This window comes from Parus major, chromosome 2 (assembly GCF_001522545.3).
Source record: "Parus major isolate Abel chromosome 2, Parus_major1.1, whole genome shotgun sequence".
In the NCBI taxonomy this organism is placed as follows: Eukaryota; Metazoa; Chordata; class Aves; order Passeriformes; family Paridae; genus Parus; species Parus major.
The window spans coordinates 73877758-73903327 of record NC_031769.1 but is presented as its reverse complement, the minus strand read 5'-3'; the positions used below and the strand labels follow the sequence as shown (position 1 = coordinate 73903327).

At 36.4% G+C, this 25570-nt stretch overlaps 1 protein-coding gene across 1 annotated transcript in view; it reads right to left on the bottom strand.

Annotated features, from left to right (window-relative positions):
* Window positions 1-25570, bottom strand: part of CDH12 (cadherin 12) — a 231235-nt gene that overhangs the window by 78052 nt on the left and 127613 nt on the right. The window contains exon 4 of the mRNA XM_015619585.3: window positions 2289-2408. Within this exon, the coding sequence (XP_015475071.1) occupies window positions 2289-2408 (120 nt within the window). The remainder of the gene's footprint in view (window positions 1-2288; window positions 2409-25570) is intronic.

The window sequence follows — 25570 nt, the reverse complement described above, 5'->3', positions numbered from 1 at the left end:
ACTGTGTGCACTTTCTCCCCCTGAGGAGGAGAAGGATGATTATTGTTATGGAATGGCTTCTGTTTAAAGAAGTCTTCAATCTATAAAAGAGTTGATTCAGGGACAATATAAATAGAAATCAACTGTTCACAATCTTATGCAATGCGTGACGTATGAAACAAGTAAAGAGGTGCCCCTTCTTTGAAGAAAAAGAGCAAGAGGAGCTGGTTCTCAATCAAATAAACTTTTGCTGCACAATTTCTTGTGAAAGAAAGTTAGAAAGTTAGTCTTGTTTCTCGGGTATGCAGCTACTGTACTCCTGGACAAGTTAAATCTACTGGGAAGTGGAAAAGTTGTGGAGGAGAAATACTTTCAGACTTTTAGCTATTTTTACCCTGCAAGTCACCCAGGAGCTTTGTAAGGGCAAGTTCTGTGAAAAGTAGTGGAGTATTCTAGGGGTGCATCACTAAACACTTACTCTACATCCCTCAATATAGCTAAGCAGGTCATCACTTTTGGAAACATAATACAGGGTAGAAACTTAGTACAGATGTTCTTGGGTTCTTTAAATAACTACAAGATTATGTCTCAAAATTGTTTCTGGAATGCAAGAGATGGCAAAAAAAGCCAACAACAACACAAAAATGCTTATTCATCTGCTGGCAGTTCTGAATTTGTCATTGTACCAAAATGGATTTCTTCCCTTTTCCTGTCAAAAGCACTCAGGACAGATTTCTGGCAGTAAAGTGAAAAACTACTGCATAAACTCCTCAGTTATAAAATAAAGAATTTGGAAGACCAGATCTGTAGTACTCCCTCGGACTTCTGGATTTTAGTACAAATCATTAAGCACCATCCTGTGCAGTGTTATTCAAACACTGTTTAGAGTTAATTACTGTTATTCACATACTCTGGAGTCATTGTTTGATTCATGAGTAATTCTCAGTGTGAACTTTCTAATGTAAGACACATTACAGCATATTATTGGTGCAAACTTGAATCTATATGCTTTTTTCTGGTATAGCATTTTGAACTACGCTGGGCTATTGCTTCACCAATCTACCTCTACAGTTCTGTCCATTGTTTTAGCGCATGAGTAACTCATTTAAGGTAATAGCCAGGCTTGTATGTTCCAGGGCTATAGGATACAGGCCATTGCCCATGGTTGACTCAATACTGAATAACAGATGAAGAACATATGACACAGCCATTCAAAGTGCCATGGGAAAAATAGTTCTTCTTCTATGTTCTACTAACTATTCTTTTTCTCTTGTGAAACTTGTACTAAAACTCCAATTTTGGCTCCAATAAAGATTTTTCTTGCCACTGAATTTATACCCATTCTTTACAAAACTGTGATGAAAAATTAATATCAAGGCAACTACTTTTTCTCCCCAGACACCTGAAGAAGTTCCATTTCAGTTTGAAAAGTAAAATTTTTCACTGCAAATTGCAGTATGATCTCCTGCTAAATGGAGCATGGAGCAAAGGCATGTGTACATTGGAGATGTTGTGCTCACAGCCTTACAACTCTCCACCATTAGGGCTAAAGGCCGTGAATCTGACATTCAAGTACAGCTACACTGGTAGGTGAAACTATTTGCTGGAAGGAGCATATGGATAGCTTTCCCTGTAGCACACTCAGGATGCCACAATATGTGTCATTCACCATGTATGTTATCACCTTCTCAATTGAATTACTAAGTATAGAATGACATTTAGAAATATAGGACAAGATACCCAATTAACATGTCTACCAACCTCCCAAATACTTCAATTTCTTTAAACATATTATCTTTTTCTGCTCACACATCCAGTAACCCCAGACAAAGATAATATGCCCTAGGAAAAGAGGAGGGAAGGAGATGATTAGCTGTTCCACAGTCTCAAATTAGTTCAATATAACAAAACAATAATTGCTGGAAAATTTCTGACTGTATGTTCAGCAAGTAAAAATTCTGAGAAGACCCAAGTTACAAAACTCAATCATTAGGAAAAAAAAAATAAATGAAATTATACATGTAGGAGATAAAGCTTTGTCTACAGGGAAATGGTAAAGCACTGAAAAAACATTCATTCAATGTAGACATATTTTAGTTATTCCAGAACTGATTGGAGGATTGTTTCTTTTGTTTCTACAAAGCATCGTTATTCATAAAAAGCTAGTCCGTAATCAAAACTGAATTGTGGAAAATTGTTGTCCTGGATTTCGGCCATATCAACCAGGTCCATATTTATTCATTGATACTGCCTACATGAATCAAAAAACCAAAGCTTAAATCTTCTGCTGTTGCTGATAAACTATTTACCTGTCTTGGGATCAATGGAGAAATATGGTTGCCCCTGAAGAATGCTGTAAACCACTCTAGCACTGTTTCCATAAGTGGGATCATCAGCATCTGTCGCTTTTACTTGAAGCACATATGCTCCTGCAAAGAAACACAGGTAATCAAATTTTTGTCATAGAGCAGAGATCAGGGATATTTCTGACACATTAGTCCAGCTGCTAGTGGATTCTGTTGCAATTCTTGTTCCACTGGAAAAAAGATGAGAATAAAACTGTTAATTCTTCAGCTCCATACTAACAATCATCTAAATAATAGCTGAGGCATACAAGGGTAGAAAGAGAAAGGTATCCACTGTCAGAAGATACTTATAAATAGTTTATGATGCATTCATTATTTGCAAAAACTTTTTCTATAACACATACAGGATGGAGGTTTGGGACGACTCAATATAAATTTTGAAAAAGGATTATAGCCCACAACTTTGCGAAAAAGTAGACAACGAGGAAAGTAAAATATGGGAGTTGCCTTTAAAATAAATGTTTGGTCAATCAACTCATGAATCTTCAGTAAGATCAAGTGAACCAACTGCACCGTAGTCTCCTAAAGCTGGAATTCTTATTCCTACTGTAGAATGAAATTAGGTTTAGTTCAGGTAGTTGACTTCAAAATCCAGACTTGAGAACCCTTGCTCTCCCAATACAGCTCAGTAAGAAATAGAAGTACAGTGGAAGAAATACTCCTTGTCACTTTGTTTTCAGCCAAAACAATAGACCAGTTTACTTTACATTACCAGACCAACGGAGAAAAATAAATACACATGAAAGCAGAAAACTCACTGTAACTGGCAACAGACTGGAGAAATGTCTTGTTCCTCCTGCTGGTTGCTAATCTATTTATTTGCATTGCCTCACTGCCCCATAATTAAAATAGTTTTCAACTATAATCTTCAGCAAAACAAAGTGACACATTGTTAGGCTTTTCCATCAGCTTTGAAAAATTGTTTTCTATGATCTTCTGTGCAATTCAGTGCTGGAATTTGCAGAGCTGATTTGGAGTGAAGGTTGCTTCCATGAGAAACAGCACAGTGATGTGTGTTATCTCCACCGTTCCTGTCTTAAGCAGCATTGTGTATTTGGAGGTTATTTGACATTTTTTTCAAGAATATCCATTGAATATTGCAAGAGCTTTAAGACTGATACTTTTTCTGCAATGAAAATTGCCAAGATTTAAAGAATGTTCAGAATTGGAAATGGACCTTAATGGATTTGTTAAAGTTTAGTTCTGGGAGTACCTCACTGAGAGGTGTTTCACATGAAAGTTCCCGTGACTTAGGCAGAAAAGTAACAGTAAAGGTTAACTGTTTGGAGGATAATTTTTTCAGTGCCCAGCCCATGTAATCTTGTGAAATGAGGACTGAAAATGGCACTGGAAGCTTTGGTACTAGCATTGTAAAAACGCTTGCTGCGTGATGGCAGCATCAGACTACTCCTGTTATGGTTTATTGAGCAATAGAGAATGAAAGCTATTCCAAGAGATGTTCTGTCTCTTGAGGAAAACACAGAAATTTAAGTGTTATATGTCGATCACTTTTTACACTTATTGGGCTCACCATGTTTTTAAGCTGATAGCAAGTTTCTTTAAAATCAACTTCCAAAGTAAGAAAATATTAGCAAATAATAAGCGAATGAATGAAAATAAACACACAGCTGAATCCATAGCTATAACTCCTCACTCAAAAATGTTATGATGCAACGTGAAGGAAGCAGACACCGGCCATCAAACTGCCTGAAAATTCTGCCACCAACCAAGGTGCTTGATGATCCCTGTACAAACTGATTATTAGTGTAGATATTCCTAGGTACCTACCTGGCTCCAGGTAGTCCAACCTTTTCACACAAAAGGAGGAAGAAATGTTGAGTTAAAAACTAAGTTTTATTAAGGGAGACATACAAAGTCTAATAAATAGCTGGCACTGAATATGAAAGAGAATCCATTTCACACTGACAGCATTTTCAACTATATTAACTCACTGTCAGATCTTTTTCAACTAACAAATAATATGTAAAGCTTATATTTTTATGAGCGATCTGGCATGCTGTTTGTATTTCTTTAATATGCCTCCAGTCATTCACTTATTTAAATGCATACTTAATGTTCTAAATGGGTTTTCTGAAATTGGTTTCTCATCCTCTCAGTATTATCAAGCATTACTCTTTGTATCTAACAAGCTTTCTATTTTATTGCAAAGCATGAAACCAATGTATTTTTAAAAGTAGACTAAAATCAAATTATATTTTTCCAGGCAATAATGCAGGGCACTAGAGCTGTAAATCTTTAATGCACAAAGGTAGTGAGGAAGGATCACATTAACTATAGTTCATGACATTTTAATTAAAATATATACTTACATTACTACATGGAGTAATGAAATGAACAGAAAAGATACAATATTTCTCTTGTTTTGGAAATACCTTATATGATAGTCAACATTTAAATATATTTTTAATCTTTTATGTGCAAACAACACATATTTGATGTAAGACATTTTAAAATGCCAAAAAAAAAAATTATGTGCTTTAGTAATTTATGTTTTAGAAAGAGAAAAAAATAATGTTAAACCATTCACACAGCTCAAGAAACGTATGGAATTTTGAAGGTTATGTTTTCTTTGAAAAAATAAAAGTGGTATTGAGGGCTAATACTGTAAATCACACCAAGCATACTCACCTGAATTTTACTCTAGCTAAAACTAAAGGAGATTCATCAAAACGTGCAAATAGAATGGAGGCTAAGATCTATAACTTGTTGGTAAAACTGACAGAAATAGCACTAATAAAAGCCTTGTTGCTCATATCAGAATAACCAGAAGGAACTGTAGAACATCTGAGTTTATACCATAACAGAAATGTTTATGAAATATTGATTTGACTTCTAGAACAATTACCATTTTTTTTCTGACAGTCTCTCATTGGTAAAAATGCTATTTTGCAAAAACAAAAAGAATCTTTGAAAGAAGAGCAATATTGATGAAATCTCTTCCCATCCAAGGAGTACTAGAAAGAAATTTCAAAATAATCTAATACCTGTTTTGAGATTTTCAAATTGCATATGAATGTCAAAATTTGTTGAAAAAATTACTTTAGAGTTTAGACCCTCCAAAATTTTGAAACAGACAATTTAGTTAATTGATTATCTTTTCTGGTGTTTTTTGTTTGTTTTTTGTTTTCTTATAAAAGACTAAGAAAACTGACCCTTTGTACTATTTCAACCTGGAAACAACTTTTACCTTCACCAAAGTGTAGGTGGGGTGGGATATCTTGCTCTCTGTGGAGCTATTGCTGTCTTTCAAAGTAATCAAGCATGAAATCCAAGTTTTTTATGTTTAGTTTGTTGACCTGAAGAGCATGACAAAGAATACACAAAACTCGGCTGGGACTACATAAAATGGTTATTTCATTGTAAAGGAAAATTAGATTATTCAATGCTATGAGAATAACAGAGCAGACTTAATTAGGCACGATTCTCATAAAAAATAATGCATGGTCAATAGCATTGCAAAGACAAATTAGAGATGATCTGGTGATATGTTACGTCTTTTCTCATTAAGAACAGCTTACATTATGTTTGCAAGTCCCATTAAGTCTGGTTACAAATGCCAAAATTCAGTAAAGTGGTAGCAGTGCATTGTTTTACACAGGAAGTGAGGGTTGCCTGCTTTGAGTCTTCGAAGGGTAAAAGAAGGCTGGAAGGGAGCAGTAAGTTTTAAAAGTTAATTGAGAAAGGAAAGAATGCTGAAATGATAGCAGGACTTCAAGTATTCCATGGGCTCTGGCTGGAGCATCTCTCCACTCTGCAGAGATCAGACGTTCAGTCAGAGCAGGTGATTCCTTGGTGATCCTGTGAAGCAGATTTCAACCTCAACTCTTCTCCTTTGAAATTTAGGGCTCTGATTTTGTAATTTTTGTTGTTCACCTTTTCCCTGTCTTTTCTAAGTAGGAAATGAGTATGTGACATTGTATGTGAATTTTCATGGAATTACTTTTTGTAATGCACTACCAAAGGTAGTTTCATTTACTTCATGGTGAGTAAAGACACGATTTCCTTACTGAGTCAGAATTGGCATCATCTTGCTGTACAACCTCTCCCCTTCCATATGCATGATTTAGTACTTTTGAAAGAAATTAGATGATTGTGAAAATACTTTTTTATGGGTAGGGGGAAGGAAGAGCACAGCTGCTGGCATAGAAACTAACTACTTTGTGCAATATTCTTTCTAAACAATTCCAAAAATAACACCATGGCAACCCAAACAGCATCCATCTTCTTATCAGAATTCAAGTGAAAATCTAATCAACACATTTCATATTTGTGGGTTTGGGTTTTTTTTTTAAGTTTAAGGAAAAAAAAAATAAAAAAGTGAATTTATGGCTCACTGCAGCACTACATTGCAATTCAGATCAGGAGATTCCGTGTCTCAATAAATATTCCTCTGACCTACCACCAGTAGTTTCAGCAAAACTCCAGTGCTCAGAAGACATGTGCATTTGTAAAAAGAGATGCTGACATTGCCCTTTTGGGGCTTATCTTTTATAGAAATATTACTAATAATAAGTTTTGAATATATACTCTGGACGCTGACTCCCACAAAAGTAATGTAAGAAAGACATATTTTACTTGGAAAAGTCAGTTTCCAGTTTATGTATTCATGGCTGTGCAGCCCTGATAATAACACAAGCTTGCTGGCTCCATCAATATCTTGAACACTAGACACAATCAGGGAAACACACTTTATTCCTGTTTTGCATTCTAGACATCACCCTGAACATATATATTTCTCTCAGCTGTCAGAAGCAGCCATGGCCACAAAAGCAATGCTGCCATTCCCTTTTGTAATTGTTGAAGAATGGCAGCATTTTTCTAATAGTTTTGCTGTGCTGGTAGCTAAAAGCAGCTGTTGCAAATCTCAGCATTTAGTGCATAATCAAGCATATTTCTAGTATGTCTAGAACAACATTTAACTTAAACAATCCAGGGAGTATGAAGGACAGCTTTTTTTTTTTTTTTTTTTTTCCCCTACTGGTCATCCCTGTCTCCCTCATGGATGATGAGGGTAAACAGGGTAAACCTGCTGTGGGGGTTTTAGCTAATTATTTAGCTTAGAAATCAGTGAAGCAATTATTTTCTTTTCCTTTTTTTTTTTTTTTAAATTTTTTTGGTACCATCATCTGTTGGGGTCAGCCAGAGTTAAGCAACTCAATCTGGCTAAGCTAATAATGCCTGTTATTCACTGAATATTTATTTAATTTATATATTTTTATTAATTTAGGCTATTCATTTATTTATAAAGACTTTCAGCTGTTTACACAGTCTCAAGGCTGTGATTAAGTTTGCAGAGGTTACACTTCTGAAGAAAATTGGGAGCTTGAAATAGCAGCTAATATCTATACCCAATATACACATAAAGGAGTGGCCTGGTAAAGTAACTGCTGGGAATGATGCACAAGGAGAATGGCAGAGGAACCAATTAGGAACTACTAAGCTTAATATCTATCTGTTTGAGAAATACACCTCTGGAGAGTGATTTTCCTGTTCTGTTTTCAAGATTGTTTTCCTCTTACCAGTACGACAGAAGTTTTTCTTATATATATGAAATTTACAAATAGAAAAAAATTAGCTTTGACTTTTGCTTTTATCACCTTGACAACTTGATTAGTTTTCAGGCTGTGACTCAACAGGGATTTACGTTTGCCAGTATACCTTCATGGCCAGGATAGGTGAGCTAAAAATAACCAGTACACTCTCTAATCGTGATAGCTGTGCTGGCAAATCTCCCACTGTAGAAGTTTCTGTGCTGATAAAAACATGCTTTTTCTGCTTTAGTTGATGTTCTCAGGGAGGTGGCTTAAGTTGTATTAGAAGAACCTTTTTGATAGCAAATGCTGTCTCAACCAGACAACTTTTCCAAAAACACTGTAGAAAATCAGATGTGTCCTGTGAAACACCATCTTCAATGGAATTACAAAATAATAAATTTTAGCCCTACTCAGTGCACTGAAATATTAAAGGCTTGAGGAAAAATGAGTCAACTGTAGAATAACAGCACAAAGAGTTGCTATTCAATTTATTAATCTGTAAAGTTGTTTCAGTGAAATCAAAATATTTTTTCAAACTCAAATGTTCAAAGAAAATCCTAAGTATTAAGTTCAATTTGAGCAAGGAAAGTGATACGCTAAAACTGATTCCAAACTGATGCAACCTGATGATTTTCATAATATTTACCTGGACAGGATTTGTTAATATTAGCTGCACGCCCTTTCAAGAAAATATATTCTTCTCATGCCAGATAAAAGAGTACTAGATAAGGAATTTTTAAGCATTCACTTTTCTCATAGAAGGGCTCATGGAGATTCTTAATGTGTGGCAAAAAACTTGAAATTGTGACACTCCTCCTGATAGCCTCCAAGCCCTCTTGCCCCCAGAATAAAGTATGCCAAAAATAGTGGCCATCACATAAAGAACTCAGGAGAAAGCAAGTCACAGTGTTACTTCCACTATTATGGTTTGAAGTTTTCATGAGCTGGAGTTTCACACATCAGTTCTTCAAATGTTAAATGATTTATTCAGAATGTAGTAATAAGAAAACTCGAGATTTGCAGAGGATACAAGAAAAAAATTACTGTGAAATAAATGTCATTCATAGTGGATGTCAGCTAAAGAGACCTGGTTTTGAATCTCAATAGATGTTCTAATGCTGTATGGAGGCTGGGTTGCTTCATTATTTTTTACCAGATATTAGACCTGTTCTGAAATAATTTAATTCTGTGTTCACCCAGGTATCTTTAGCAAAGCAAAGTTAATTTCTACACCACTATCTGGCAAAAAATATTTTAAATTTTGAATTAAATAAAAAAGTTTATCAAGGTTTTTTCCACAGTTATATTTAGAGTCATACACTTAGGCTCAAGAATTAGTAATTGAATTACATACATACATGGTAACATTTCAAGGAAAAGACATTTGGAGATGTTGATGACTGAGCACTTCTAAAGTTTGTATTGCCTGTATCACATTTTTTTCTACAAACTTAAAATGTGGGGTTTTTTTGTATTTACCACTTTTTTCCTCCTCAAAATCTACAAATATCCTGAGGTCAGTCTTGGATTAGGCAGAGTCATGATAACATGCAAAAAAGAAATTCAGAATACATCTGTGGCTTCTACACAACCGAGTATGCAATGAGATTCTCTGTGAAAGTTGCTGACTTTAATTATTTAATCAGAATATTGCTTTGAAGACTTTCCTGCTACTTGAAGATCAAAGTACTGGAGAATCCATAGAATTTTACTCTATGCATTTGCATTAAAATTTTAAATGTCATCTGATTCATTCAGTGACTGATTTCATAATGTCAATACTACTTTACACAGCTCTCTACATCAATATCCAAATGCACTAACTTTCTGTGTTGAGAGGAGACAGTAACCCCACATACCCACCATAGGGGTATGACTATAGGGCCTTCAGAACATGGAGCAACATGGAGATCCTCAGGCTTGACAAGAGGTTCCCCTCATGCCAACTCATTTGCAAGAATAAGAGAAATGGCAAAAGAGGGATTGTTACTTTAAGTGATGTCAGGCTCATCCTCCCTCAAAAATGGTATTTCAGAAAAAAAGAGGAGGAGATCCAGCATCTGAAAACACTCAGGATAATAAGCGCCTGTGTAAGTCCTGGTCTGATTCCTACCAATGACTAACTTACACCCTGAAATATACCATTCCCAAATACCTCTTACCTTTCACCACAATAACTAGACAAATTATTCCTGAAACAGAGCTAATTAACTCATTTCTCTTTCTACAAGAACAGTACAAGGAAATGAAGGGAGTCAGAGGTTTCTGATGGATGATCAGAGACAGCTTGAACAGAGCTGTGGTGACTCCTCATCTGAGCTTTGTGTTCCTTCTCAAAGTCCCATCCCTGTTGTAGGAATGACCCAATGACTTATAAAGGTACAAACTGAGGTCAAGTTCAGATTTCCTTAATAATTCACATCAGCTGGTGGATTTTGAACACACAGCTGAATCACCCTTGCAGCAGAGACTGAGAGGGAATAAAAAACTGGCAACAGAAAACCATGCAGGCATTAAGGTTATGAGTGGACTGACTTTAAATAGAGACCTTACATTAATGGTAAGCACCTAACTAATTCCACTCTGTTCTTTTACTAGAGGGATTGTAGCTCACTATCTTTGGAAGTTCTCAAGAACAGATTAGACATCCATTAGGAATAACACATATGTAGTGATCCTCATGGAAATGCACTAAGTGAATCTGAGCTTCCTTCTGCCCCAGCTTTGTGCTGACACATAATGCATAAACAGACTTCCCTCCCTTCAGAGAACTATTGTATCCTTCTTCTTATGGCTATGATAAAAGTGCTTTAATCAGGAGTACACTAGTGAAGCAGATCTTTCCCTTGCCCTGAGTATGCTCTTTCAGCATGAACTGGATTATTTTGGGCTAAAGGTAAATGGGAAGGTAGGTGTGCATTTGATGCAGTATTACTGTTAATAGGTAGTTGATAAAAGCTCATTTGAAACGATGAGGGCTTCAAATACTCTGGATGCCAAGTTCTCATCACACACTGTTTTATCACACAGCTCTGTTTCTATTGCCTTACGCTACTGCCCAGTATGACATCACATTATTTTCAGAGCCTTTAGATACTGTAACATCACATAAGTATCATTATTATTTCACATCGGGAACAGTTGCAACTTAATCAGTAAAAATCTATAGCTTTAACTAAAGCTAGAAAATGCTATCGTAGTACAGCTAAACATATCTGGCCAATTTCATGGCACTGAAAAGAGAACATTTTAGTGATTAGGAAAGAGAAAAAATTCAAACCACAAGGTCATATTACACATATGGAAGTTTTAAATATACACACTTAAAACTGAGCATGACTCTCCTGTCTCGAATATCTTATATTGGTGTGCGAACCCCCTCCTTTTTATGTGCTTGCATTAGTTTTTGATATTTTTTCATAAAATCATATTAAAACCTTCTAATGTACCAGTCTGATTTTTTGTTGATCTGAATGGTAAATTCAATTTTGTATTTACTTCATAATTTGAATCAATAAAATGCTTTGATAATACAGTCTTAGTAAACAAAACCTCAAGCATCCTCAGCAGGCAAATTTCTGGACTGTGTGCTGCCAGAGTAGGGATTTGCATCCAGTTTTGTTAGGAAAAGTCAAGTGAGCCAAAGAAAATGTCAGTGTTTCACCAGACGAATGAACTTCCCAGGCGTAACTGGGAGGATGTTCTTTGCCAAAAGGTCACAGAAACATGCTTTTCATTTTTTCTACCTTACTAAACACAACTCAATTTCAAGATTCTGTGTGCAAGGTTTTTCTCAGCATAAGGAAAGACTGAAGCAGAAGATGGTAACAGAGAGATCTGGACCTGCTTTTAATTCAATACTAGACTGTTGCTTAACAAAATATTTTACTATTTCTTAGGTTCTCCATGATAAATTGAAACAGGAACTTTCAAACCCTCAATGGTAGACACTGTTCTAAGTTTAATGTACAGTGACTTTTGGTGCTCTGTAGATACTAATAGAGGTATCTTCTGTTACATCATTGATCATGACATAATAATATGCATAATTTGGAAATGTAGCATTAGGCAGAATACCACACCATCCCAAAGTAAGAGATAAAGCAACACATCCTATTTTTCAAATTTCTCATTCATGTCTTTGAAAGCATTGTGGACTACAGTCAAGAAGCAGCCAAATAACAATCTCAAGAGCTGACAGAATTACAAAAGATTGCTTATTTTGAACAGTATTTTATGAAAGAAGATATTTCATAATAAAAGAAAGTATCTTGCAGCCTGTGGCTGTGCAAATACCCAATATTCTTTTTGGTCAGTTTGTTAAAAACTGAAAGACAGTGTGGCTTTCGGAACAAACAAAAAACCTGAAGCAAAAATGTGACTTTAAGTTAACATAATGCTTATCAATACATGAAATGCATTTCAGTTTTGAGCACTATAAACAGGCAAGACAAAGAAAGCTTTTGTTTCCAGGGTTGCATTAGGAGTGGAAGACACTCAGATATGCTGTGGGAGTTCTCAGTTCAGATGATTTTTTTTGCCTGAGGAAGCTCAAATTTGTACAGCCCATCTTTCTGGAAAATTTAGTACATGCGACTGCTTATATACTTTTATATTTCATTTAATCATTCACTAGGGCATATGACTGTTTTACAAAACAGCTTCCTGACTCATGCAATGCTACTCTTTCCTTCATTTTATTCCATCTTCGTTTCTTCTGTATGAGCACTCCTGATCAATGGAAATCTGTGTTTTTAGAAACATGAAACAATATTATCAAGTGAGCCTGAAAGACATACATTTATCTATGATAGGTGGAATAAGACCACTGCTGGTTAAGAAACAAAAAGAAATTGAGTCTTCTACATAAATTGTACTACTGCATTAATTTTTTTTCCTGACACATTTTTATGCATGTATAATTGTCTAACTGGCAAACAGATTCAAGACATCTTGAATTGAGCTTTTTTTAAGTGAGTGAAATCTTCATTGACACAAAATTGTCTTCAGTACCATTCTTGCCTTTTGTGACTCAGTTTTAACCTCTTAAGAGATATTCACGGCAGTGTTGTGGCAACTAAGAATTATGATGGAGAATATAGAGAAGAGGGAGGTTTGAAGTATGGGACAAAACCACCTCCTCTGTTTAGAGAAGACTATAACTCTAAGATTGCTCTATTTTAAAATTTATATTGTTTTCATCAGTGTGCCCTAATTGTGGGTACTTAAGTTTTACTGTTTAACTTCAGGCACTTGAGACTTCAATCTCAACTCTCTAAAAGTTAATGTACCTGCCCATCCCAAAATACAGTCAGTGTTCATTTATCCATTAAATTTTCATTCATCTGTTATCTAAAAATAAGCCTGAACCCTTATGAGACAGTCTGTGTTATACTGACTGCTTGGGTTGTACCTGCAGAGCTTCTAACTGAAATGATGCCAGAGCCAGCCAGTGGTCCTGTGGTTATTCCAGGTGATATTAAAGGCTGTATTCATGTATGTGACACTCTTCCCTGTGTGCCAGAGGTAAGTCCAGACCTCCACACCCAACAGTTCTTGTTTAGCCATGGCTGACAAAAGAAACTCTTCTCATAGCTAGTCAAAAAGCATATTTTCTGGCAAAGTGTAGTTGTTATTCTTATCTTTTAGCCAGTTAAGACTATTTCAGCTCATTTTAATCTACACTTCCCATTTAAAGTCCTGTTTGGGGAGGCTGAGATCATTTTCATCCTAAAATTAACAAACTTGTAATTACCTTGGATAGCAAAGGACCACATATTTAGATGATCCTGTTTTGAAATTTGAAATCTGTCTAGCTCTATCACTCTAGATAAAAACAGATGATTCCCATCAGGTTGATAATTATCCAGAGAAAATGGATAGAAATTAATTTTTCATATTTGACTTTGGGAGCTATCAATGGGTTTAGAGCAGCCTTTCTGCTGGAAATATTGACTCAAAGCATTGCCTGGACGATTCTTCAAGCATTCCTTTCTTCAAAACATTAACCGACAATGCATTCTGTAACCACAATATGTGATTGAACTCTGTGGAAACTCTTAAAATACAAAACGTTGTGTCACCTATCTCAGAAAAATACAAGAAATACTAATATTTTGCTCCCCCTTGCAAAGTGACATTTATCATCTTCAAAAAAATGGGGTTTAGGTTCCAAATCATTTAGGATCTTATGTTTCTTATTACGTATATCTGACTTACTAAATCACTTTGAAGATTTTAGCACTCACAAAATCATGGTAGCCAAGCTTCTCAAGGTTCTTTTACCTAATTCACTTGGAACTGGCTAACAAAATTTTCAAAAGTTTTTAGAAATGTACTTCAACCTGTGTGCCATAGATGCTAGAGGAGACAAAAAACCCCAGCCTTTAATAAATTATCATTTATTTCTCAAATCTAAATATTTTTGACATAATTTTCTTCCCCAAGAGCCACAATCACATTTGTCAACTTAACTGATCTCTGAAATGGGATCCAAAAAAACAGGGATAAAATTAGCAGCAAGCCTCAGGCATAAGACAGCAGTTGTCTTTAGCATTCATTTTTGGTTTATTAACTGCTAAAGATCTACAGCAAACGAGACCATATGATGATACTGCAGTCTAGAAAAATAATCTCTTATTCCTGCAGCAGAATAACTTTTTGTTTGCTTGTTTGTGGCTTTTTGGTGGTCTTCTTAGGTGCTTTATTTTCTGTTTAATTGGTTGGTTTAGTTTGGTTTGTTGGGGTTTTGTTTTGTTTTGTTTAGTTTGGTTGGTTGGTCAGTTTTGTTTTTTAATTTTTCTACAATTCTGGAACCCTTTAGATGAAGTGGAGTACATGTATCTGCAAAGGCACATTGAGGTGCTCAAACTTCCAGCATCTGAAAGCAGTAAGTTCTCAATTTTCCTCTCAAATTTATTAAGGCTTCTCATAATAGGACAAGATACCATCTAGAAGCAAAATCAATCTAGAACAATAAAAAGGCCAAGTCATCTACTGACCTGCTAGAAGTAATCTTTCTTAGGGAACGGTGATACTTTAACTTGACTGACTGCAGCTCTTCTCCTTGGTTGGCTGCTGAGCAGACTCCTACCTTTTGCAAATTCCAGCCATATTCCTATTCTCATTCTCATAGCCTCCATCTAGTGAACCACACAGAGGAAATTCATCCAGTCTAAAATGCAGTTTCCCGTAGTTACTTACTACATTTGCTTACCCTTCCTGTTTCTCCTGACACGTACCCTACTGTGCCTGTTATGCAACGTCTCCCTTGTGCCCCTGTTTCTTTCTCCTCTGGGTCTTCTACTTTTGAACCTTGCCCAGGTCTAGCTTGATTAAAAATGTTCCAGGGGCAGCTTCTGTTTTCCCTAGATTTCTATCTACAGAAAAAAAAAAAAAAAAAGAAAAAAAATGCTGTTCATTGTCTCTTCTTCCCAGAAAACAGTCCTTCTGGATGCAGAACATTCAATCATTATTCATTTTTCAATACTAACCAGTCTACTTCTTTTATTTTCATATTCTTTTCCATTTTATTTTATAAAATAAAATTGTATTCAAAATAACTATTTTTGACACATTTCAATCTTTTTAATCAATTATGAGATGAATAAATGTGAGATTGTATTTTCTGGAAATGTACTGCAAATGAGATATTTTACACTTCATCAAAGCAAGGTTTTTCTTGGCCCCATTGCACCTAGTGCTAACAACAAACTTCACATCAAATACTGACAAAAATATACTAACTAAATAATATGGACACCTTAATGAGAAATCTAGGCAGTGTTAGGCCACTTAGGACTTTTTGGCTTTTAATTTATTCATTTTCCTTACCCAGAAAGCCTCTTTTATTCTTTTTAATCATGAAAACTTTAAAAAAAAGGAAATTAATAGTAATTCGTGTCAATGGGGACTAGTTGAGGAGAAATGTGTAGGAAGACAGTGGAAAAAACAGACTCATTCATTTCTTTGTTATTGAAGCTAAATATAATGCAGAATACAGTCTGATTTTCTTAAAATTCAGTAGGTATGTGAAAGCCACCCAGAATGAAAGAATGTGCTCTTTGACCATTTTCTAAAATTGTCTAATTAATTTGCCTTTGTCACTTTCAATTTGTTTCTATTACATGCTTGGGACTACTGGGGTTCCCAATGTAACTGAATTTTGCAGCTGAAGATTACTGTCCTTAAGTAGGTCTAAGAATTTCTCACTGAAAACTCTTAAGCACACATCAGATGCTGGTTGTGGCCACACAAAGAAAGACTCTTCTTGGTTTTACCTATTATTTTATCTTGCCTTGAATATTATCTGCTTATTCAGGATAATGGCAATTTTTTGGAAAAGTAACCTGCAATGTTTTCCTCTTCACTATAAATGAGGGTTATATGTTTCTGAAATATTTTTCTCATGGACAACCATGCAGGAGCAAGGGATCCTCTGGACTGCATGCACTTTGGCAGAAATGAGATCTGGGAGTGTCTCTGGTTCACGCAGTTACCTGAATTACAAGTAGTGCAATGGAGCAGGGCAAATACAATGGGCAGAAGGTGTCAGTGTATGCTGTTGTCAAAGATTCCCATGGATAAAGGTCACCTGTGTTACCTGCAGGGGAACTACTGACTGGATAACTGAGATTTCCAATGCTGCTGGTAACCAAGAGAATGCATTTACCAATGACTGCCACTGTATTTGAAAAACAAGAGCTTCTACTACAGAAGTCCTCAAATCAAGTGAGTTGCAATGGAATGAAAGAGTAAATGAGGGCATTTGTATCCCCCCCAAGAACTCCCTGAATCTATATATTATTTGAATTTTTTGTACTCTATTACCATGTCCAGAAAATTATTTCACAGAATTATAGAATAGGTTCTTTAATAGGTACACATAGCTGTGAACAGAGAGTTCAAGTATACACTTAATAAATTGTTTCCAACTAATTTTCCTTGTTCTCTTTATTATTCACATGGCATTTATTGTACAAAAAATAATGGTGATTTTCCTAAATGAACAATGGTGAAAATGATGTTGTTAATAACATTTCTTCGTATCTTATTTAACTTTTAGCATTTCCTGTAAAATATTCAGTTTTATGGTAGAGGAACAGCCTCTAAGTTATGACTTCATTTTCCAGGAAAAAAATTTCCAAAGGATAGATCCACCAGATGGTGCCATTCACCTAGCCAGATGAGGAATTTGGTCCATGAAAACTTTCAATTTCTTATTCGTAGATAATATTTAATAATAAATATATCCTTGTTCACCATTTTATCCATGTCCTATGCATTTATGAATGTTATGTTTATTTTTATTTAAAGACCTAAACTTGTCATAGCATGTCTTTCCCAAGGAAGGATAGGTGGGCAGAGATTACCCAACATGTTATTCAGTACCAGAGTGTTCAGTTTTGGTTTTGGGTTTGTTTTTTAACTGAGAAGAACAAAACACAAAGCTGGGAGGAGTAGCCAATACCACAGAGTGCTCTGCAGCCCTTCAGAAGGACCTCAACAGGCTGGAGAGATGGCCAGATAAAAACCTTCTGAAATTCATCAGAGGTACCTGGGAAGGATTAAGCCCATGGACCAGGATAGGAAAGCAGCTCTGCAGAGAAGGACCTGGGGGTCCTGATGGACAACAAGCTGTCCATGAGCCATGTCCATAGCAGTGTGTCCTTATGGCCAGAAAGGCCAATAGGATCCTGGGATGCATTAGGAATAGCATTGCCAGCAGGTCAAGGGAGGTGATCCTGCCCCTCTGCTCAGCCCTGGTGAGGCACATCTGGAGTGCTGTGCCCTGTTCTGGGCTCCTCAGTACATGAGAGACTTGGGGCACCTGGAGCAGGTCCAGCAGAGGATGACAAAAATGATTCAGGGACTGGGTCACCTCAGGAAAGGCTGAGAGTTGAACCTGTTTAATCTGGAGAAAGATGACTAAGAGGAGACCTAATTAACATGTACAAGTATCTTGCAGGGTGTCTACGGAATGGAGCCAGGCTCCATAGGACAAGATGAAACAGGCAGAAACGGATGCACGGAATGTTCCACCTGAACATGAGGTGACCAAGCACCTGAGCAAATTGCCCAGAGGGATTGTGGAGTCTTCCTCATGGAGATACTCCAGAACTGTCTGAACACAATCCTGTGCTATGTGCTCCAGGATGGCCCTGCTCGAGCAAGGAGGTTGGACCAGATGACCCAATGTGCTTTCTTCCAACCTTACCTACTCTTGTGATCCTGTGGCTGATGTAAAACTTGCATGTGATCACAGAAAATAAAAAAGGCAAAAAGTTAAGCAAAACCTTCTATCTCAGTAGGAAGTAGCCCATGTCTGTCTTCCAAAACTGCTCAGAATGTTTTACCATTGGCTAATATATTTATTTTTTTAAAAATTTTTATCTCTAGATATGATAAAAGTTGGAGCTAACTATTAAATAAGTGCATAGGTTTTTCTGATTTACTTCAAATCGTCATTTCAAATTATTATTATTTCTTCTCAGAGAATAAATATTTTTACATCTATTGTTCTATTATCAATCCAAGGCCTTAAATAGCAAATGCAAGTCCAAATTCTCATTTTAGCAGATGAGGAGATTTTCCCCATCTTCATACCATATTTTAAGTAGTATTCAGTTTTGCCTGATTATCCGTTTGAATACAAGAGAAGAGCATTGCACAGGGTCCTACATCATTACCTGGTCTAGCCTTAATGAAAAAACATTTTTTTCATCAGGCTTAATGTAGCATTTGTCAGAGAAGGAGCCTTCATCTGTCTCCATTCCCCAGAAGTGGCTCCCACAACCCATTCCACAGGCTGCCTGTCATCATTGTTCCCACCACAGAAATGACAGTCGACCAAATGTATCTGGAACAATCAGCAAGAAAGTTTGAGGTGCCTGGGAAACAAGGCACTTATCTAGATGTAAACACTGCACTTACTGATAAAGCACAGGCCAAAAACAGACTAGACACAGTAAATGGTTTAGTGCTAATTCTGGACACTTTCCTACATGGCTGTGTGCCAACACGAGGCTAAAAGCCACATAGGCATAACAATGCTCATCCATTCACCTGAGATCCAGGACATGTCAGTCTCTGCACAGACGTGCTAATGAGCACAGGCAGCCCTGGGAGCAAAGCTGCCTCTCACAGTGAATGCCCAGGGATTTGGCACCAATGCATACAAGCTCTAATTGAATCCAACACAAATGTTTCTCTATTTAATGCAATAAATTCATACATTGAGCCAAAAAATCCCAAGCATTTATAATGTCCAGTTTCATTTTCATCACAACTCTGGAAAGTCCTGAAAGAAGACTCTTCTGAGGAATCAAAGTGCCTCCTTGCTCAAAATTACTTTCCCATTTAAACTTAGAGTCTCTCAAACTTTACTCAGAACAATGCTGATGGATTTTGGCAGAACTCTCACCTTTATAAGCATGTTCTCTGCCTCATGTATTCATAGAACACCTTAATTTTTACTGTCTTTTGACTGGTTCTCCATTTATTTATTTTTCTCTGCATTTTTCCTTAAACTAAATGTAGCTAAAGTTGTCTCCAGACTTTGACATCTTAATTTTGCATATATAAATGCTTACAAATTTAACCTGTGACCTGAATAGAGCTTATATATTTTCTTGTGTGTGTGTGAGTGTGTGCGCGTGTGTATATATGTGTGTGTATGTATTTGTTACTGACCTCTGACAGTTAAAACTTTTCACATTTATAATTAGAAGGATTCCATACTCTATCAAGCCCCCTTTTCTTGGGGTTCGGGTTTGCTTGGTTTTCTTAAACTGATGATGGTAATAACAGGCTTGCATATAAAAACTACACAGTGTCAAGACTGTTAATGGTGAATCACACAATTACTAGTAAAGCATTCTGTAAGAGTTTCTTAGCTTTTCTAGGGTTATAATTCCCTAGTCAGAAAAGGGAAGATTGATAATCACTTCAAATTTATTTCTAAAAAATATATATTTAATGAGAAAGGTAAGTCATGCTAGTTTCTAGGTATCTGGGGATCCAGCCAAATCTGCTGAACCTGACTAATTCTTTTAAGCCGAGTGCTGGTTTCTGCAATGGATTGTATTAGTACACTTCTAGAACAACTCATCTCCTGAAATTGAACCAAAATGACAGGAGCCACAATGGTGCCAAGAAACTGATACAGGTGTTGTGGCACTAATCCAAAATGTGACAGAATCTGACTTCTACCTCCAGTATGCTTCTTCTTGACTGAGGTACTTTTTCATATCTCAGAGTAAGAACACAATCAAAGAATGTTTATTTTTTTTTTAAATTTGACTTCACTGAAATGAGTTGCTGCCCCTAGAATGTGTTGCAAAGGTTGACTTATGCTTTCATTATTCCCCTTCTTTTACTGGAGGAACATGTCTAACTAAAGGACAGTGGCAGTGCAAGAAAGGTTAAGCAGAAGCACCCTTGCAGTAAGTCTTTTGTCAAGAAAAAAGAAAAGGAAGATGTCAGATAGCTTGACTCAAGACATTAACTTCAGTGTCATATTCTGAGCCAGATTGTAACTCTGGGACATACTTTGTTTCAGGTACACCAGTGCCCTTGTGTCAAGATAAATGGGTCTTCATCCAGAGTTCCTTAAATACACAAAAATTCAGTGGTTTAAGCCAAAATAAAGTAACTAAAATTAACATTTCTGCCCTTTTTAGACTTCATGTCTGTTATTGGTTATGACTAATGAATGATGTTTATAGAGACAGTTGCACAAATCACCAAGGATTTTTCTGACTGCAAACCACACAGACTAAGGACTCCATACACCCTTTACTGATGTGGGGCAGGATTCACTTTAACAGATAAATCTTTTGATATCGTTGCAAGTACATATCTGAAATTATATGCTTATTTAAACTCTTTTCTCTCCAGTATTTGTACACTTTATGTTCCTAACTGCATTTAACAAAATATGACCATTAGAAAGAACCATCCTAATGGCACCTCATTTTTCATCCCTTTCATTTCCTGATTATAATGCACTAAAAGATGCATTTATATTCTTATCATTATAATGAAATAATGAAACAAGCATAATTGTTTATCCTTTTTTCTTCCGTCATCCCCTGGTAAGAAAAACTTTATGCACTTCTGAATAAGAAACTATGAAATAAAGAAATTTTTTCTTTAAGCTATGTTACAGTAGAACAGATTTCCTTATAGAATGATAGAATGGTTTGAGTTGGAAGGAACCTTAAAGATCATCTAGCTCCAACACCCATGTTGTGGGCAGGGTCACCTTTCACTAGACTAGGTTGCTCGAAGTCCCATCAAACCTTGAAACTCCCAGGGACGGGGCACCCACAACTCCTCTGGGTAGCCTGTTCCAGTGTCTCACCACCCTCACAGTAAGGAATTTCTTCTGAATTTCTTAATATCAAGTCTAAATCTACCCTCTTTCTGAAGTCTGAAGCCATTACCCATTGTCCTTTGACTTCATGCCCTTGTGAAAAGTCCCTCTTCAGCTTTCTTGCAGGCTCCTTTTAGGTGCAAGAAGGTTCTCTAAGGTCTCCCCAGGGCCTTCTCTTTTCCTATAAAGGAACAATCCTAACTCTCTCAGCCTGTCTTTATAGGAGAGGCGCTCCAGCCCTCTGATCATCTTCATGACCCTGCCCCGGACATGCTCCAGCAGGTCCATGTCCTTCCTGTGCTGGGACCGCAGAGCTGGATGCAGCACTGCAAGTGGGGTCTCACAAGAGCAGATTCCCCTCCCTGGCCCTGCTGGCCATGCTGCTTTGGATGCAGCCCAGGATATGGCTGGCCTTCTGGGCTGTGAGTGCGCAATTCTAGGTCATGTCCAAGTTCATAAAAGGAAAGAAATTAAAATGGCAGGTGTGTAATCATAATTAGTATGTAATTCATATAGTATGTGGAAAAACACTTCTGATCAGAACTGAGCCTTAGCTAGAAAACAGAAGCATGAAAATGATGAGTTTTCAAATCCTTTTTCCCTTACATATGAATCACAGGAATTGAACATACTTTATTAAACCAAGTAGACCCTTTAATCATGAGTTTTGCACAAGATAAAAATTGCTTAGAGGCAGGAGCACTCAAGAGATCAGCTCCTGCTCCAACAAATTTTGTAAAGTATGCTCTCACCTTTGTGAATGCATGCGCTTTGTCCATATTTGCCCAAAACTAATTTAATTGAATGATACTACAATAAGCTACTTAAACACTTTTTGGTAAAATTTTGTTTTTTTTCTACAGAAGCAGTACTTCTTCTCTAAACATGAAGTCAGAAGTTCTGCTCTACATAATTTATAGTGCTTTCTCTGGACTCATGGTTTGGTAAAGCCAAAGCTCATGCACTCGTGTCCACAACTGGCTGTTGGCACATTGGTTATATTTTGCTTGGTGTAAAGCAGAGAAAGCTGGTGATTTATCTTTGGCAAGCTATGCCAAAGATGCTATGGCATTCTTGTATGCCACATGGCATACAAGAAATACTTACCAAATCACACCTTCATCTAAGTATATTTAAGTATATGTAAAGTATATTTAACGACAAACTTCCATACTTCCATCCTTTTTTACCCTAAGAAAAAGAAAAGCCTCTATAGGAGATATCAAGACCACAGAAAGGCTGAGAAGACCTTTGTGCCTCCTTTTCAGCATGTATATACCTAGATGCATTCCCCCATTACTCCCATTCACTTACCAGGGATGAAGCTCTGTGACTGCTAACAGGTGGTTTCAGCACCTCATTACAGAGGAGTGCTACAGCCATGGCCCTGACCTGGTGCACCCGCTGCCCACTCCAGTTTCTGTCCTCTGTTCTTTCTCTGAGAGATTTATCAGGTGACACCTGCACTGGCCTCCCACGCAACACAGGAATTCAACTCACAGGCATCTGGCTACCTGTCAAACAGATAACTAAATAAAAATGTCTTTTCAGATGTCTTTTCAGAAACCAGGCAGGTTGTGTCTCTTTTCCCAGCCCTCTAAAGTCACTCAAAATTATAAGAATCATGCTACTTAAATACTGCAGTAAAAATAATTATATGATGAATATGTTGTAAGGTTTAATTGAAAAAGAGAAAAGCAATTAGAGCACTCTGAGTTTAATTTTATATTAAATTTAAAGATGTATTCCTGCACTTGACTTTATTTTTCCTTTCTCTTTAATATGTGCATATCTGATTTTCATCAAATTAAAATTAAATATGAAAGGAAAACCTACCAAACATGATATGTGCTGTGCCCTTTCCTCCCCTTGCTTCACATGATTAGAAAAGATTTTTTTTCCTTTTTCTTTTTCTTTTTTTTTTCCTTTTTCTTTTTCTTTTTTTTTTTTTTCTTCCTTCAGAAAGCTTGCTGTCAATTACTTGGATTTTTAGGTCACCGTATTAAAAACCATCTACCACTTCAGTTTCCTTTAACTATTACATATTTGATTCTAAAAATTCTTTAGGCAAATTTCTATTCTCAGTTACACACATTCAGCCCCACTGAAGTCACTAATTACCATTTAATCAGATATATAACTTACTCTCAGGGAAAGCAGATAAGAATGAAAGGAAAGGAAGGAAGAGAAAGGACTCAGAGCACAAAAAAAGAGGCTGACTAGCAAAGATAATTTAATAACATAGACATAACTAAGGCCTATTGTGAATATTCTCTTCTTCCTCTGATTTTGTGAGTTAAGAGTCATTTAAGATCAATGACTATGTACGTTTCAATAGTTTCATTTAAAAGACAAAGGGAAAATTATGTTTAGTTATAATTACATTTATAAGGACCATTCTGGCTTTTCAGTTTCCACTATTGCTATTTTTGGAAGGTACTAAATACTCACAGAGCAGAGACAGAAGGTCAGCTAAAACACCAAAAGGAGTATAATAACACCAACAGTAGAAATAACGGTAGAAATAGTGATGCAGAGAGATTATATGCATTGCACCACAACCTCCTCTACCCCTGAACTAAGCTATCTAAAATTACCTAGTTAGGTCTTCTTATTTAATATCTTGCTGCATTGAGATGGGCAAGAGCTTGGTTAGGTTGAAAAAGCAAAAAAGTCACAAAGCCAACATAAACTATCCCAGGAAAAGAGCACACTGTTTTGGTTCAATTACTTTTAATGTCCACACTAGTTTCTTAAGATTGTCTTATACCACAGCCAAGCAACCACTGCACCGTGCTGCTGCCACTTTGCTGGCAAAGTTAACAGCAGGTACAATGTGAATGGTATGGGCTGCAGAGCTCTGTGTCTGCTCTTGTGCCCTGTAATCAGGAGATGTAGCATCCTCAGGTGCTCACTGGCATGTACTGCCATACCTGCATTTTTCATCTTTTCTAGGTCAGATTTTGTGCAGCCAAGTTGCCAGAACATTGGCTGTGAGCTAGCTGCACCTGAACCCAGTGCAATGTTCTCCAGCCTGGCCTGAGCAGCCAGCAGTAAATGTCCAAGCCAAGACAAATGTTTTGCCCCTAAAACAGATAAGATATGCCATTATTTCTGTTTGCTAAATGTGGCGAGGGTACTTTCTGAGACACAGCAATATTTTCAATTAATGGAAATATTTTTTGCAACAATTGCCTGATTATGGCCTTTAACACACATTTCAAAAAATGCTATCAGAAGCACAATTACATTGGCTGTCCAGGATATATTGAACCACTGCCAGTTATCCATGTTTATTCATTTCATTAAACTGCATTTTCAATGGATAGTATCACTGATCCAACTTTAGTGGATGTCAAGATTAAAAGTTTTTTGCTGTATATATTGTAAATATGTATAATAATGCATTTTCACTACTCATGGGTGCATTACAAGAATTTCAGAGTTCTAATTTTAGTTGGGTAAAGGCTTGGGAGTCTGAAAATTATTCCTATATATTTTCTATATGTGTTGTAAAATTGAAATCTGTAAAATTGAATTTGAAAGCCTGTTAGGGAAGACTCCTTCAAGTAGGCTTCTTAGAGTCTGCATTTGGCCAGGAAAGCCTGGGAAACACTTCTCATTAGGATTTCTGAGAAATTTTGACAACCCTATCAGTTAGGAAATGAGTTAAAGATATATTAAAAAATTATTATATAGTGACAAATAAAGATTTATTGCAGGACATCTTTGAAATGTCAAAACTGGATTGCTTCTAGAAATGTTTTAGAAGGATGTTTATTTTTCACTGAATTGGTTTAATCAAATTTAAAGTATAACTAAATGCAACATTGATAATAATGCTTTTAAATTTGCCGTATGTATATTTTCAGCTGGTCTCAACAAGTGCATAATGGTCAGGAGAAAAAATGGAGACACTTTTCCTTGTTTGTCTTACAAAATCTAATTGTTGGAGATTATGTTATTGATTTGGATTTTGATTCCTTCCTTCCTTCCTTCCTTCCTTCCTTCCTTCCTTCCTGCCTTCCTGCCTGCCTTCCTGCTTGCCTTCCTGCCTGCCTTCCTGCCTTCCTTCCTGCCTCCCTCCCTCCCTCTCTCTTTGTCTCTCTTTGTCTCTCTCTTTTCTTTAAATGATGAGATATAAATAGCATTTCCCTTCCACAGACTTCTGTTATTTTCTTGTCTTTCAGCTCACTGTAGCATGAATAAAAAGTTGTTTGTGGAGAACCTACATATTCATCAATTAAAAAACAGTGTAATTCTTTCTCATACAAGACATTCAAAGATAACAAGAT